The sequence below is a fragment of the Artemia sp. Qi Xiang Cuo genome, chromosome 8 (assembly GCF_049724085.1).
Source record: "Artemia sp. Qi Xiang Cuo chromosome 8, ASM4972408v1, whole genome shotgun sequence".
Classification (NCBI taxonomy): domain Eukaryota; kingdom Metazoa; phylum Arthropoda; class Branchiopoda; order Anostraca; family Artemiidae; genus Artemia; species Artemia sp. Qi Xiang Cuo.
In genome coordinates this window covers 31,908,384-31,926,442 of record NC_142801.1, presented here as the reverse complement: position 1 = coordinate 31,926,442, position 18,059 = coordinate 31,908,384, and the positions used below count along the sequence as shown (strand labels likewise).

General features: G+C 36.8%; 1 protein-coding gene across 1 annotated transcript in view; it reads left to right on the top strand.

The window, feature by feature from the left end:
* Window positions 1–18,059, top strand: part of P5CDh1 (delta-1-Pyrroline-5-carboxylate dehydrogenase 1) — a 94,744-nt gene that overhangs the window by 34,177 nt on the left and 42,508 nt on the right. Inside the window, exon 2 of the mRNA XM_089093363.1 lies at window positions 14,389–14,471. Within this exon, the coding sequence (XP_088949489.1) occupies window positions 14,389–14,471 (83 nt within the window). The remainder of the gene's footprint in view (window positions 1–14,388; window positions 14,472–18,059) is intronic.

Sequence of the window (18,059 nt, the reverse complement as noted above, 5' to 3'; positions counted from 1 at the left end):
CGGCGACGAAAAGAAAAGTTAACGAGAACAAAAGAAGAGTAAAAGTAAACAAGAAAAGAGCAGCAAAATTGTATATTAAATCTGAAGATAAAAAGGATCAACCCCAAGATAGTCCTCACAATGTTCAGGTGAAATTCTCATGTTCTCCTGAAAAAGGTTGCTTTCTAAGTGCTAATCCTGCTGAGGACCCATTAACTGACACAAAAGATGAAAAGCTAAGCTTCCGCGAACGAAATTTGATCGCTGCTAGAAAGTATAGACAAAAGAAAAAGGGATATTTTCTTCAGCTAAAACAATCACTAAAGGAAAAGCTTCCACCTTCAGGACTGAAACAGTTAGAAAATGAAGTTTTTGAAGCAAAACTAAAAAACCGACACAAAGTTTCGGAACAGAGAGACCCGAACAAGACTGTTAGAAATAACAAAAAAGAACAGGGAAGGAAAAGCAAAACTAACAAGAGCGTTGAGCTGATTAGGAAACTCAAAGCAGGAGCGCTCGCATCACGTAGGTACAGGGAGAGACAAAAAATGTACACTCAGACACTTGAGTCAATATTAAATAGTTTGTGAATTAGCGAAAGCCCCCGATGAAGGGTCTACAGTGGCATGGTATGATAGAGCATTCTCGACATCATTGCTATTAGTTCCAGCGATATCACAGGAGAGACGTTTTACCACTAGGCTTGAGAGATCTATTGGCCCTGTCACTCTTTCCTTTAAATGTATACCCGAGAAAAATTTAAATGCAATTGTGTTGCATGTCTTCTGATGTACCAGTTGAAACTTTTTACTCCTTAATTTTGTGTACTCCCTAAGTTTGCGCGTAAGCGTAAGCTTACGCTTGCGCATGTGTCGTTTCTATTAAATTTAAAAAGTGCATTATTTACCAAATAAAAAAATCTCAATAAAAACTTTTTTTTAAAATTCAATTTATGATAGTTTTTTAAATAATTTCGTGTAGGAATTCTGGCAAATTCCCCAAGTGTAAAATTTCCCCTGAAAAATTCACTCCCTGGAAACTTTTATCCCCATGGAAAGTTCACAAACAGAAAATTCATCTCCCCGACTCGAAAAATTTCCCCTGAACAATTCACTCCTTGGAAACTTTCATCCCCATGGAAAGTCCACCAACAGAAAATTCATCCCCCCACTCGAAAAATGTATGCTTAATCTCCAATGACCTTTCCCCAGGGGCTGTGGGGGGGGGTCATGATATCTTCAAAGGCGTATGTATTCGGTCTTTCAAATATGGTGAACAAAATGGCTATCTCAAAATTTGGATCGGACGATTTTGAGAAAAGAGGGTCATGGGAGGGGGCCTATTTGCCCTCCAATTTTTTGGTCACTTGAAAAGGACGTTACAACTTTTAATATCCGTTCAAATGAGCCCCTTTCTGATATTCTAGGACCGTTCAGTTGATACGATCACCCCTCAAAAAAGAAAACAAATAAACACACATCTGTGATCGTTCCTGTGGTAATAAATATAAAATTCAACATTTTGCCGATAGAAGCTTGAAACCTCTACAGTAGGGTTCTCAGATATACTGAATCTGATGGTGTGATTCTCATTAAGATTCTATGACTTTTAGGGGGTTTCCCCCCTTTTTTTTAAATAAAGGCAATTTTTTTCAAGCTCAAAACCTTTTTATGGGTATAATTAAACTTCATGAAACTTAAGTATTTGAAATCAGCATAAAAATACGGTTCTTTTGATATATCTTTTGGTACCAAAACTCCGTTTTTATAGTTTAGGTTACTATTGAGCCAGGTTGCTCCTTACTTACAGTTCGTTGCTACGAATGTTTGATTCACCGAATGAAAAAAAAAAATGTCTTTGACGGCTTATAAAACTCAATTTTGAAGTCTTTTAGATAAGAAGTATGAATTTTTATTACTGACTACAAATTTCATTCTTATTGTCAGAAAGTCTCGTTCTGAACTGATTTTGCTTTTCTTGAGTTTTCTCTTTATTTTTGATATGGCTATAAACATTATCTTTGTAAATTCAGCCCCCCTGAAATTCCCTCCCCAAGTTTGATTCTTCCTATAGAAATCCAAGATGGGCCATTTGCCCTCCAATCTTATTGGTCACTTAAAAGGGGCACTAGAACTTTTAATTTCCGTTCCAATGCACCCTCTCTCGATCTTGTAGGACTATCATTTCAATACGATCACCCCTGAAAAAAAAAAAAAAATAATAAACTCGCATCCATGATTTGTCTTCTGGCAAAAATGGCAAAATTCTGCATTTTTGTATATAGGAGCTTGATACTTCTGCATCAGGGTTTTCTGGTATGCTGAATATGATGGAGTTATTTTCATTAAGATTCTTTGAATCTAAATTAGGTGGTGTCCCCCCCCTCTATTTCAAAAATAAGCCAAATTAGCTCAGGCTTGTAATAGCTGATGGGTGAATGCATCCATTAAACTTGAAGTTCGTAACAACGAACTGTTTGATGATTGCAAGCTCCTAGGACTGGCCCATTATGACCAGTTAAGTATGCAAGAAGATTTGAACCGGCTATCCCAATGGTCTTTGAATCTGTGTCTGGAGTTTAATGCTTCAAATTGTAAAGTTCTACATCTTGGCCATCAATCCAGAACGTCCATATTGTTTAGGAGACACCCAGCTTGTAGCAGTGGGTGAGTTGAAAGACCTAGGGGTCGTTTTTGACTATGAGTTCAAGTTTTGTTGTCGCGTACAAGCTCAATTTGCAAAAGCAAACTGAACCCTTGGCCTCATAAAACAAACATTTATCACCAGGAAGCCATGTGTGATAATGAAATTTTATAACGCCATGGTTCACCCTCTCCTGGAATTTTGCATGACCTTAGCCTTTCCGAACTATAAAATGGAAGTGAAGGTACTGAAAAGCGTTCAAAGAAGACCATCAAAGCTTATCTCAATACTGAAAAACAAAACCTTCAGAGAACATCTTACCTCATTCACACTCCCTATTTTAGTATAGGCCTTCTATAGGAAAAGAGGAGACATAATAACAACTCGTAAGCGGCTGAAAAGTGACCTGTTGAATCATGTCCTCTGTCCCTTTCAACTACCACAAGAGGACAACCCAGGAAGCTGCAGGTTCCCTGTATTACCAGACAAAAGTGCCAACCCTTCTCAGTCTGTTGTGTCCTATTCCGGATCAGCCTGTCTGAAGCCACCATCCAGTCTGAAACCATAGAAGCCTTGAAGAAAAGAGTTGACCAAGACTGGGGTAATGCTGAATGGAGGCTAAATGGGGTGTCAAATCCTAATCACAAAACACCACCAGTACGATTTTTCTACAGGAGGTTCTACACCACCTTATCTTGCTGGATACGCGATTTACAGTTATGTCTCACCTAAAAATCCATTCTCCAACCTCAAAGATCCTCAAAATCACAAGTTTGGCTGTGAAGTTGCACACGATATGAATCCAAACAATCAAAATTACTAGAATATCTTTGACATTCGTTTTGAAGATACCAAATGAGTAGTAGCTTTATGCAGACTCTGGAAATGTATTCCAGGTCATATTGTTAGCCATCAGGGGGTTGAAATCAAGCCAGAACAATGAAGTATTAGAAATCTGTAAATTGTTGGAAGTGCTTAGATGAAAAGACGATTGATCAAAATAAAATATATATTATTAAATAAAATATATATTATGTCTTTGAGACTTGAGATCATAGGCAGCGCAATAGCGCTGCCTAAGTAAAGAACGATGTTGGCAAAATATATTAATTTTTTTTTCCTTTAGACCAGGGCACTTCGTATCGAAGGAGTTGTCGTAGAAACTTCGAAAAGGGCTCATTTGATTGGAAATTGAAATGGCTAGTGCCCTTTTTCATAGTCGAAAGTGATTGGAAGGCAACTGACACCCCTTCTACGCCCACCATTTCCCCAATCAAAATTTTTAGATAGCCATTTTGTTCAGCGTAGTTGATATCCAGATATGAATTATGTTTTTGAGGAGGATACTTCCCCACAGCCCTCTAGGCAAAGGTTGTAAGTTATGCCCTGGCGGCATATATTGTTTTTATAGAAAGTGTTGCCGTAGAAACTTCACAAAATTCTCGTCCGATTGGAAATTCAAAGGGCTAGTGCCCATTTTAATAGTCGAAAGTGATTGGAGGGCAACTAACCCCCCTCTCACGCCCTCCTTTTCCCCAAACACATCCAATCAAAATTTTTAGATAGTCATTTGTTCATCGTATTTGAAAGTTCCTGAAATTAGGTCTTTCAGGGTGACACCCCCCCCCCACAGTCCACAGGGCAAGGGTTATAAGTTATGCCCTGGGGGCATATAAGGTTTTCATAAAAAAAAAATGTTGTCGTAGAAACTGCAAAAAGGGCTAATTTGATTGGAAATTGCAATGGCTAGTGCCCTTTTGAATAGTCGAAAGTGATTGGAAGGCAACTAACACCCCTGCCACGTCCACCATTTTATCCAAACATATCCAATCAAAATTTTGAGATAAGCCATCTTGTTCAACATAGTTGAAAGGTCCGGAAATTATATCTTTGAGGATGACACTACCCCCACAGCCCTAGGGGTAAGGGTTGTAAGTTATGCCTTGGGGGCATGTAAAGTTTTAATTGAAAGCTTTGTCGTTGAAACTTGAAAAAGGGCTCATTCAATTGTAAATTCAAAGGGCTAGTGCCCTTTTTAATAGTCAAAAGTGATTTGAGGGCACCTAACCCCCCTCTCACGCCCACCTTTTCCCCAAACACATCCAATCAAAATTTTTAGATAGCCACTTTGCTCACCGTAGTTAAGAGTTCTTGAAACTAGGTCTTTGAGGATGATAACCCACTCACAGCCCTCGGGCAAGGGTTGTAAGTGATGCCCTGGGGGCATATAGGGTTTTTATAGATATTAATCCTGTAAAAACTTCAAAAAGGACTCATTCGATTAGAAATTAGAAGGGCTTGTGCCCTTTTTAATAGTCGAAAGTGATTAGAGGATAACTAACACCCCCTCACACCCACCGTTTCCCCAAACACATCCAATTAAAATTTTGAGATAGCCATTTTCTTCGACTTAGTTGAAAAGTCTGGACATTATATTTTTGAGGATGACACTCCCACCCCAAAGCCCTCAGGGCAAAGGTTGAAATTCATACCCTGGGGGCATATAAGGTTTTTTTTATAGAAAGTTTTGTCGTAAAACTTCAAAAAGGAATCATTCGATTGGGAATTGAAAGGGCTACTGCCCTTTTTAATAGTCGAAAGTAATTGAATGGCAAGTAACCCCCTTTTTCATGCCCACCATTTCCCCAAACATCCAATCAAAATTTGTACATAGCCATTTTGTTCAACGTATTTGGAAGGTCCGGAAATTTTGTCTTTGAGGATGACAACCCCCTCACAGCCCTTAAGTCAAGGGTTGTAAGTTATACCCTGGGGCATAAAAGATTTATATAGAAAGTATTGTAATAGAAACTTCAAAATTATTGGAAATTGAAAGGGCTAGTGCCCTTTTAAATAGTCGGAATTGATTGGAGGGCTACTAGCCCCCCTCTCACGCCCACAATTTCCCCAAACACATCCAATCAAAATTTTGAGATAGCAATTTTCTTCAGCGTAGTTGAAAGTTCTGGAAATTAGGTCTGTGAGGATGACATCCCCCCCCCCTCGGGCAAGGGTTGTCAGTTATGACCGGGGGCATATAAGGTTGTTATTGAAAGCGTTGTCGTAGAAACTTCAAAAGGGCTCATTCGATTGGAAATTGAAAGGGCTAGTGCCTATTCTAATAGTTTAAAGTGATTGGAGAGCAACTAACGCCCCTCTCACTCCCACCGTTTCCCCAAACACATCCAATCAAAATTTTGAGATAGCCATTTTGTTTAACGTAGTTGACAGTTCTGGGTATGTCTTTGAGGATGACAACCACCTCACAGCCCTCAGGGCAAGGGTTGTAATTTATGCCCTGGGGTTATATAAGGTGTTAATAGAAAGTGTTGTCGTAGAAACTCAAAAAGGGCTCATTCGATTGGAAATTGAAAGGGATAGTGCCCTTTTTAATAGTCGAAAGTGATTGAAAGATTTGACATTTTTATAGTAAAGATCGATGTGGGTACAATGTATTATTATTTTTTTTTTTTTTTTTTTTTAGAACTGGGCACTTCGTTTCAATGGATTTTTCTTAAGAACATCTAAAAGGGCTCATTCGATTGAAAATTGAACGGGCTAATGCCCTTTTTAATGATCGACAATGATTGGAGGACAACTAGTCCCCCTCCCACTTCCACCCTCCCATTTGCCCATTATGTTTAAAAACTAAATGTTGCCTTAAGAATAAATCACAATGCACTGCGTTTTAACGCTAATTCCGAATAAGACATCTCAGCAGTATCCCAAGAACGAGTGAGGGTATTATGTTAAAAATTTCGGGGCTAAGTCTGCTCTTAAAATTTAACCAAATCAAAATAGCGTAAGTGTATCCAAGCTATCAAAGAAAGTAAACAGATTTTTTTTGCGAATGGTATCAAGTTTTATATTTCAGGTGAACTAGAGGAGGTATGAAACTAAATTAAACCCTACTATTCGTGTTCAGATTCAAGAAAATATACGATGGAGGAGGAGAATTTACTGCTGAACATCCAGAGGGGGTAAAAATTTGTTGTTTTTTACATTTTTCTTTGAAAATTTCTATGAAAAACAAAATTTGCACCACGAATTCTGTCTGAGCTTCTGCAGAAGTTAGACCTAGTTTTCTCTAGTCGCCACTGGTCTTATTGTAGGTACGCGAGATAAAATGATAGACAAGCGAAATGACGATGGTTTTGATGAAACCTTTCATAAAGCAAATAATTTTCTTGTGAGTGCAATCTCCCTGAAGACTTTTTGCAAAGTTCTCAGATTTCTGATTCTTCATGTAAAAGACCAAAGCGTGCACAGCAAGTAGCTTGCTGCTTTTGTGATTTTGTAACCATGTAGTACACTTGACACCTTTGATACACTTAAATGCCTAATGATTTGAGATGCAACTTCACCATGGACATTTCCAGTCCAACACAGGCTTAAAGTCAGTGGCGTCATTTCATTCTGAACTAAGGGGGGGGGGGCTAAGCAAGCTCTATGGGTCCCCTAAATTGGTCCGCTCACAGTTGTTAGAGAACAATATTTCTTCATAGTGGTTAGAACAGGTCCCTCCCAAAGTCGACTAATAATAGTAAGAAGCAATTTAAAAGTTTTTAGTGAATACACAGAGAAATTAAGTTGGAAAGTAATTCACAGTTTTTTTTTTGTAACACTGAGAACCAAGATGGTTTCATTTTTCTAACCATATGTTTTATATTCTTTAATTTTATACAATAATTTTATATATTTTCTAACCATAGCATTGAATTCAAACAATTTCAAAAGAGACTTTTCACTACATATCAACGTCAGATCACTGAGCCTTTCGTCGCCTATTGTTGATTTTGAATAGGTTTTAATCAGGTTTAGTATAGATAAGAATCTCTCATTACTAGCCGTTGAGATAGACAGAGCAATGAAAATTTGCACTCTTTTCAACTGTGAACTACTTTGAATTACTTTCCAACTTAATTTATTCATTAAACACTTTTAAATTGCTTCTTACTATTATAAGTCGACTTTGGGAGAGACCTGTTCTAACCACTATGAAGAAATATTGTTCTCTAACAACTGTGAGCGGACCAATTTAGGGGACCCATAGAGGTTGCTTAGCCCCCTCCCCCCTTAGTTTAGAATGAAATGACGCCACTGACTTTAAGCCTGTGTTGGACTGGAAATGTTCATGGTGAAGTTGCATCGCAAATCATTAGGCATTTAAGTGTGTCAAAGGTGTCAAGTGTACCACATGGTTACAAAATCACAAAAGCAGCAAGCTACTTGCTTTGCACGTTTTGGTCTTTTACATGAAGAATCAGAAATCTGAGAACTTTGCAAAAAGTCTTTAGGGAGATTGCACTCACAAGAAAATTATTTGCTTTATGAAAGGTTTCATCAAAACCATCGTCATTTCGCTTGTCTATCATTTTATCTCGCGTACCTACAATAAGACCAGTGGCGACTAGAGAAAACTAGGTCTAACTTCTGCAGAAGCTCAGACAGAATTCGTGGCGCGAATTTTGTTTTTCGTAGAAATTTTCAAAGAAAAATGTAAAAAACAACAAATTCTTACCCCCTCTGGATGTTCAGCATTAAATTCTCCTCCTCCATCGTAAATTTTCTTGAACTGACACCAATTGACTGGTCTGAGTTTTTCTTTTTAATGCTCAAGTTGTTCTTGTATAGCTCTTATTTGTTAAATTTGTCATGTTTTCTCACTTTTTTTATAAGTTGGTTCAATCTAAGCCCTTCTCCCCTGCTGATGAAGCCTTTCTATTGTGAAGTCAAAATATTTTGTGTTTGATTGTCAGCACAATTTCTTTTTAATTGTCTTATTAACAGATCTTTTCCTTTTTCATATTCTCGTGTTATGATATTGTTGAAATTACAGATGTAACAGAAATTACAATAAATAATCGAGCTAAATTCAAAACGAGCAGAAATTAACGGGAGTAGGGCTCAAAATCCCTATGCATTCCCAAGGCCAGAACATAATTTGCACTTTACTGAAAAAATATAAATGTTTTTACTTTTATTCTTTAATAAATCAAATAACATTAGCATTTTGATTACTAAATATCAGTATATGTATATTAAACTGACAATGCACATTCATATGTATTTTTTTCAGTAAAGTGCAAAATTATGTTCTGGCCTTGGGAAGGCATAGGAATTTTGAGCCCTACTCATGTTAATTTCTGCTCGTTTTGAGTTTGATTCGATCATATATTGTAATTTCTGTTCGTTTTGGGTTTCATTTATTTATCGATGCTGATTTGGGGTAGTTTCACGCTTGGTAGATTATTTTATTTTATTTTTGCTCATTTTTGGCTTAATGGAATTCTTTAATTTTCTTTGAAAAACCAATTTTGTGGAAAAAGTTTTTTTAAAATTAATTTCTGTTCGTTTTATATTGACATAGTCTTTGCAGGGAAAAAGAAAATAATTCTTTAAATCTTTTCGTTTTTTTTAAGACTTTATAGTTTGGCCTGCTATTTGTATGCTGAGAAAAATTTTCAACAATTTTTAACAAAATACGCCCTTTTAAAAATCTGGACACAAATAGTAGTGTTTAATTTAGTTTCATATCTCCTCGAGTTCACCTGAAATAGAATACTTGATACCAGTCTCAAAAAAAAATCTGTTTAGTCTATTTGATAGCTTGGATACACTTACGCTATTTTGATTTGGTTAAATTTTAAAAGCATACGTAGTCCCGAAAGTTTGAACATCATACCCTCAGTCGTTCTTGGGATACTGCTGAAATGTCTTATTGGGAATTAGCATTAACAGTTAACACAGTGCATTTTGATTTAATCTTAAGGCAATATTTAGTTTTTAAACGTAATGGGCAAATGGGGGGGTGGGTGTGGCAGGGGGACTAGTTGCCCTCTAATCATTGTCGACTATTAAAAAGGGCATTAGCCCTTTCTATTTTCAATAGAATGAGCCCTTTTAGAAGTTCTTAAGAAAAATCCTTTGAAACGAAGTGCCCTGGTCTAAAATAAAAAAAAAAAAAAAAAAAAAAAAAAAAAAATACATTGTACCCATGTCGAACTTTACTATAAAAATGTCAAGCCTTCCAAACGCTTTTGAATATTAAAAAGTGCACTAGCTCTTTCAATTTCCAATCAAATGAGCGCTTTTTGAGTTTCTACGACAATGCATTCTATAAACACCTTATATGACCCCAGGGCATAAATTACAACCCTTGCCCTGAGGGCTATGAGGTGGTTGTCATCCTCAAAGACCTAATTTCCAGAACTTTCAACTGCGTTAAACAAAACGGCTATCTCAAAATTTTGATTGGATGTGTTTGGGGAAATGGTGGGCGTGAGAGGGGCGTAATGGTGTAATGGTGGGAGAGTGAGTTAGTTGCTCTCCAATCACTTTCAACTATTAAAAAGGGCACTAGCCCTTTGAATTTCCAATCGAACGAGATTTTTTTGAAGTTTCTACGGCAACACTTTCTATAAAAACCTTATGTGCCGCCAGGGCATAACTTACAACCTTTGCCCTGAGGGTTGTGGGGAAGTGTCCTACTCAAAAACATAATTCCTATCTGGAAAATTCCTTTACTTTTCTTTGAAAAACTAATTTTGTGGAAAAAGTTTTTTTTTAATTAATATCTTTTCGTTTTATATTGACATTGTCTTTTAAGGAAAAAAGAAAATAATTCTTTAAATCTTTTCGTTTTTTTTTTTAAGAATTTATAGTTTGGCCTGCTATTTGTATGCTGAGAAAAATTTTCAACAATTTTTAACAAAATACGCCCTTTTAAAAATCTGAACACGAATAGTAGGGTTTAATTTAGTTTCATATCTCCTCTAGTTCACCTGAAATAGAAAACTTGATACCATTCGCAAAAAAAAATCTGTTTAGTTTCTTTGATAGCTTGGATACACTTACGCTATTTTGATTTAGTTAAATTTTAAGAGCAGAAGTAGCCCCGAAAGTTTGAACATAATACCCTCAGTCGTTCTTGGGATACTGCTAAGATGTCTTATTGGGAATTAGCATTAACAGTTAACACAGTGCATTTTAATTTAATCTTAAGGCAACATTTAGTTTTTAAACGTAATGGGCAAATGGGAGGGTGGGTGTGGGAGGGGGACTAGTTGCCCTCCAATCATTTTCGGCTATTAAAAAGAGCATTAGCTCTTTCTATTTTCAATCGAATGAGCCCTTTTAGAAGTTCTTAGAAGCCCTTTTAGAAGAAAGAAAAATCCTTTGAAACGAAGTGCCTTGGTCTAAAAAAAAAAAACAAAAAAAAAGAAGAGAAAAATAATAACACATTTTACCCATATTGATCTTTACTTTAAAAATGTCAAGCCTTACAATCGCTTTCGACTAATAAAAATGGCATTAGACCTTTTAATTTCCACTTAAATGAGCCCTTTTTGAGTTTCTATGCCTATGCATTCTATAAACACCTCGTATGACTCCATGGTATAAATTACAAACCTTGCCCTGAGAGCTATGAGGTGGTTGTCATCCTAAAAGACCTAATTTCCAGAACTTTCAACTGCAGTAAGAGACGATCACGTCCAATGTTAAGAAATATAAAAACCCCTAACTCCTAAAAAAAAAGTCAAATCAAAACAAAAGGTACACCATTAGAACCGCCTTGTCCGAAACAAAATGGCTATCTCAAAATTTTGATTGGGTGTGTTTGGGGAAATGGTGGGAGTGAGAGAAGCGTTAGTTGCTCTCCAATCACTTTCAACTATTAAAAAGGGCACTAGCCCTTTGAATTTCCAATCGAACGAGATTTTTTTGAAGTTTGTACGACAACGCTTTCGATAAAAACCTTTTATGTCTCCAGGGCATAACTTACAACCTTTGCCCTGAGGGCTGTGGGGAAGTGTCCTCCTCAAAAACATAATTCCTATCTGGAAATCAACTACGCTGAACAAAATGACTATCTCAAAATTTTGATGGGATGTGTTTGGGGAAATGGTGGGCGTAGAAGGGATGTTAGTTGCCTTCGAATCACTTTCGACCATTAAAAAGGGCACAAGCAACTCCAATCTATATTCGAATGAGCCCTTTTTGAAGTTTCTACGACAAATCCTTTGATACGAAGTGCCCTGGTCTAATACCAAGAAAAAAATAATAATAATATATTGTGCCATCATCGTTCTTTACTTACGCAGAACTATTGCGCTGCCTATGATCTCAAGTCTCAAAGACATGCACTGACTTAAATGAGATACATGTATCAAGATTTTCTTTAAGTAGAGCCAAAGATTGCTATGTTCAATTCTTGTGCATCTTGCTAGATTAAAATATTTTATTTAAGCTTCATATTGGCCTGATCATGATGAGTTTCCAGAAGTCTTGAAATCCTTAGAAAGCTAAAACGCATATTTCCAGGGTCAGTTCTTTGAATCCTTTTGTACACCCTAGTTCAATCTCAGGCTTCATATTGTCCTGCTATTTGATGTCAAATTTTCCTTTGTCAATGAAACCACAGGAAACTAACCATTCTTCATTTAAGCCCTTGGTTGATTCGAACTCGCTTTATCTTCTTCTTCTTATCTTCTGCCATGTGCTTCTTATACTTTTCTATTGCAAGGCCGCCTTCCTGTTACCCTGTGTAATAATATATATTTTATTTTGATCAATCGTCTTTTCATCTGAGCACTTCCAACAATTTACAGATTTCTAATACTTCATTGTTGTGGCTTGACTTGAACCCCCTGATGGCTAACAATATGATCTGGAAGACGTTTCCAGAGTCTGCATAAAGCTACTACTCATTTGGTATCTTCAAAAGGAATATCAAAGATTTTCTAGTTATTTTGATTGTTTGGATTCGTATCGTGTGCTACTTCACAGCCAAACTTGTGATTCTGAGGATTTTTGAGGTTGGAGAATGGATTTTTAGGTGAGACATTATGTAAATTGCGTATCCAGGAAGATAAGGTGGTGTAGAACCACCTGTAGAAAAATCGTGCTGGTGGTGTTTTGTGGGTTTTGTGGACACCCCCGTTTAGCCTCCAATCAGCATTACCCCAGTCTTGGTCAACTCTTTTCTTGACGGTTTCTATGGTTTGAGACTGGATTGTGGCTTCAGACAGGCTGTTCCGGAATGGGACACAACAGTCTGAGAAGAAGTTTCGGCACTTTTGTCTGGTGCTACAGGGAACCTTTAGCTTCCTGGGTTGTCCTCTTGTGGTAGTTGAAAGGGACAGAGGGCATGATTCAACAGGTCACTTTCCAGGCTCTTACGAGTTGTTATTACGTCTCCTCATTTCCTATAGAAGGCCTATACTAAAATAGAGAGTGTGAATGAGGTAAGACGTTTTCTGAAGGTTTTGTTTTGCAGTATTGAGATAAGCTTTGATGGTCTTCTATGAACGCTCTTCAGTACATTCACATCCATCTTATAGCTAGAAGAGGCTAAGGTCTTGCGAAATTCCAGGTGAGAGTGAACCATGGCGTTATAAAATTTTGTTATCACTCATGGCTTCCTGGTGATAAATGTTTGTTTTATGAGGCCAAGGGTTCAGTTTGCTTTTGCAACTTGAGCTTGTACGCCACAACAAAACTTCAACTCGAAGTCAGAAATGACCCCTAGGTCTTTCAACTCACCAACTGCTACAAGCTGGGTGTCTCCTAAACAATATGGACGTTTTTGGATTGTCGTCCAAGATGTAGAACTTTATATTTTGAAGCATTGAACTCCAGACACAAATCCAAAGACCATTGGGATAGCCGGTTCAAATCTTACTGCATACTTAACTGGTCATAATGGGCCAGTCCTAGGAGCTTGCAAGCACCAAACAGTTCGTTGTTACGAACTTCAAGTTTAATGGATTCATTCACCCATCAGCTGTTACGAGCCTGAGATAATTTGGCTGATTTTTGAAATTGAGGGGGGGAGGGGAACAACCCCTAATTCAGATTCCAAGAATCCTAATGAAAATACCGCCATCATATTCAGCATACCAGAAAACCCTGATGTAGAAGTATCAAGCTCCTACATACAAAAATGCAGAATTTTGCCATTTTTGCCTGAAGACAGATCATGGATGCGAGTTTATTTGTTTTTTTTCCAGGGGTGATCGTATTGAAATGATAGTCCTACAAGATCGGGAGAGGGTGTATTGGAACGGAAATTAAAAGTTCTAGTGCCCTTTTAAGTGACCAATAATATTGGAGGGCAAATGGCCCCTCTTGGATTTCTATAGGGAGAATCTACCTGAAACTTGCAAGATTCTGTATTCAGCCACCTGTGACAAGCCTAACTTTCATCGAAGACTTATTTATGAACCCTTCTATATGAAACGAGCAATTCTTCGTCATTTTGGGCCCTTCCTGTGGGGTTACACTGGTCGTCGTATCATGGGGAATATACGCATATTTTGTTATATTTTGACCATTCTGGTTAAGATTATTACTTTGAAAATTAGAACCAACGCTGTTTGTAGCCACAATTGGACCAATAAGCAAAAAACTTGACAGGAAGGGAACTAATTTCAGTGCGTATATAGAATAAAAAAATTGTATTGCGCAATTTTTATCATGATCAGGTCACTTCCTTTTTCTGAAATTATTAAAATTACCTAGACTAATAAGTTTTAATGGGCACTCTTAAACATACTAAATTTTAGACATTTAGTATCAGCATAAAGTAGAGATTCTTTTGGTGTGCATAGTGTTTCCAGGCATAATTTTAGTTTTGGAACTTCTTAAAGTTTTCATTACTATTGGAACCGCTCGCTCTTTGCCTACAGTTTGTTACCACGAGCCTTTTGATAGTTGCAGTGCTTTGATTATGAGTTCTCTACTTTTTCATATTTTCACTTTCAGATGTCAAGCCAGGTTCAATCATACTCCCATCATTGGAAGCGTACAACTTAAGGACATCAAGCTTGACAATGAGCCTCTTCTTGGTAAGTTGTTTTGATACCTTGACTGTTCAGGATCAAAAAACTTTATAAGCCAAAAAGATGAAGTCCATCAAACAAGCAGCCGTAAAATCTAAGAAAGAAGTTAATTTCTCTGTAACAAATAGCTCTCAAAATTTCCGAGCATGCACAAATATTCTATTCCAAAAATCTTGAAGCCAACAAGCACATTGGAGGCATCTTTGTTCAAGGAGGGGGGTATTCAATAAAAGTGCAAATAAGACAAATTAGATGGGGAATATGAAATTATTGATAGTATTTTAGTTTTTTATAATGGAGAATCTAGATAAAAGTTATTTTCAGTTAGTGCCACTGATTCTCATGAAAAGCAACGCACATTCTGTTTCTGACGCATGTCAAAGGGACAGTAATATTCATCTACTGCCGATGGAATATTAAAAATTAAGTTTAGAAATAAAATTGACAGAAAAACTAACTTATGCAAATAAAAACATTAATTCTTTTTCATTAAGTTAAGTTATTATATTGCATTCAAGTTATTTTCAATGTTTTACTATTTTGCTTTCTGTTTCAGGAATTTGTAAGTTCACGTAAACACTCGCGCGTTTTTGACGTGTATTCCATTTAAAAAACGTTTAAAAAAGAAAGTTTTTTAAGGAATAGAAAAAAGCCGTTTTAAAATCTAAGACGAGCAGAAATAAAGTCCCATGATAATTTAAACTTAAAACCACCAGAAATGATTTTCAACGAATAAATGAAAGAAATTTAACAGAAATTTAAATACTAATAAATAGTCAAACCAAAGGTAAAGATAACAGATGTTGATATTCCTATAGATGAAGAAATGAATCCCAAAATGAACAGAAATCAAAATGAATAATCAAGTCAAACTAAAAACGAACCACAATTACCATAAACAAGCAGGGTTACTCTCACCTGAACTTTCTACAGGCTATAGAGGGATTTGTGCTTTACAGCAAACGACTGTAAAGCACAAAAAAAGATAATGTCACCATGCTAATTAGGGTTTGCAAATAAGAGTGTTACTTAAGACCGTATGCAGGGCGGGGGCTAGGGGGTTTGACTCCCACCCCCCGGAATGTTGGTCCGACTCGTAAAAAAGTAGCAAAAATGAATATAAACAAATTTTTTATGCATTTTTGAAGGTTTTTTTTTTGTGAAACCATCCTCCCGAAAAGAAATCCTTTTGTAACCCCCCCCCCCCCGAAAAAATCATGGATACTGTCCAGGTGTAACTACTGCCCCTCCCTTTTAAAAATCCTTTAGCCCCTTCTTCCTCCCTCAAGAACAAAATTTGAGATCCTCTTAGCCCATCCTTCTCCAGCGGTGCCTGAAAGTTTAAACTTCATCCCCCAAGCTGTTCCCGAGATATGAAAAAAAGATATTAGAACTTTCAATTTCTAATTTGATGAGCCCTCTCTCAAGTTTCTATGACCACTTATTTTATGAGAAGTGGTTGGGCCAAAAAATTGTCTGGCCCTTTGTCGAATCCATATTAGGGGGAAACAGTATTTCTTTTCTATTTTCACTCTGCATTGTAGTTCCCTAGCCCGAGGACTTCAGGATGTAAGTTTCGAGCCGATTAGGAAAATAATGTTTAGCCCTTTTCTGCATTCTATTTTTTTTCCTGGGGAGGGTGGCATGCGCTGGAATTTTCTTTGTGTATTAAGCTCCTCTTGGCCCAAGAATTTAAGACTTTAAGTTTCAAACTGATCAGGGACACCGAGTTTTTGGACCGTTTCCAAAAACTTAACCCCTCTGCCACGACAAAATTTTTGATGCTTTTAACACAGAAAATGATCCTTGAATCTTTTAAGCCAATTTACAGCCTCAATCAAACAAGCCCCCTTTTCCATTGTAAAACCTGTATGCAAACAGTTGACAGTTTGCATTATTTATGGCCCTTGCTCCAGTGGCCATAAGGTTATGTTATCCCCATAGGCATATTTATTATACAGTCGAATATTTTGAGCAGAATGGGTATCTATTTTTTTGGATATCTTGGGTTATGGGGAGAGCGGGTAACAAAAAAAAAGATAGATGGGGGCTGGTTTTCCTTCCATCTTTCTTGACTCTTAAAAAAAGTACTAGAACTTCGAATTTGCAATCAAATGAGCCCCCTCCTAAGGTCTTAGGTTCCCTGTCCCTTCTATACAGAAAAATAAAAAAAACAAGTTTTTTAAACTGAAAGTAAGGAGCGACATTAAAACTTAAAACTAACAGAAATTATTCCGTACATGAAAGGGGCTGTCCCCTCCTCAACGCCTCGCTCTTTATTCCGTATATGAAAGGGGCTGTCCCCACCTCAACGCCTTGCTCTTTACGCTAAAGTTTGACTGTCTCAAAATTTTTTTTTTTAAAAAATAAAAAACTTTATCGTAAAGAGCGCGGCGTTTAGGAGGGGACAGCCGCAGTCATATAAGGACTAAATGCGGAGGCGGTGAGGCGGGGACAGTCCCGTTCATGTATGGAGTAATTTCTGTTCGGTTTAAGTTTTAATGTCGCTCCTTACTTTCAGTTTAAAAAACTTGTTTTTTTTATTTAATTTCTGATCGTTTTTTAGTTAATGCAGCTTTTATTTGCATAAAAATTTTACTTTTCTTTTGCTAAATGAATGTCTTTACAAATTAACTTACGTAACTAACTTCTATATTCGTATATTTTTCTTCTGGCAAAAATTCAAAGTTGCAGATTTTTGCAGATATGAGCTTGAAACCTATGTAATAGGGTTTTCTGATACGCTGAATCTGACGTTGTGATTTTCATTAAAATTCTTCCACTTGTAGGGGATGTTTCCCCCTCTTTAAAAAATCGAGTAAATTTCCTCAGGCTTGTTGCCTTTGATGAGTAATACTAAACTTAATAAAATTTATATATTTAGAATCAGCATTATAAACACATTCTTTTGATACATTTATTGACATCAAAATTCCGTTTTTAAAAGTTTCGATTACTATTGAGCCGTATCGCTTGTTTTTTTATTTTTTTTTTTTATTACGTATATGTTATTACGTATATGAGGTGTTTCTGCCCTTATTAAATAACACTCTCTTTAATTTAAAATTTAAAAAAAAATTTTTTTCACAAACCCCTGAATAACAAAGGACTTTTATTTAGAAAAGATAGCACTTTTGAAAGCACTAAAAAAAAACTGTAGCTTAAAGAGCGAGGTATTGACTTGGAGGAGAACCCCCTCAAATACGTTATAATTTCTGTTCGTTTTAAGTTCTAATATTCCTTCTTACATTTCAGTTGAAAAAACTTGTTTTTTTTTTATTTAATTTCTGATCGTTTTTTAAATAATGCTTGGAAATCCGGCGCCCCCTTCATAGAAATGTCCCTTACCCCAAAGAAACATCCTCCACGGAAATATTCTCCAGAGTAACTCCCTCCTCTAGCCCCCCTCCAGAAAAAATCCTTCCTGAAAATGGTTGTATACTTCCCAATAACCAATAAATAATGCTGGCAAGTCCGGCGCCCCCTTCATGGCGATTTCCCTTCCCCCATGAAAACTTCCTTCATGAACAGATCCTCCAACATAACCCCCGACCCACCCATCCCTCCCACTAGCAGAAAAAAAACCTCCTGAAA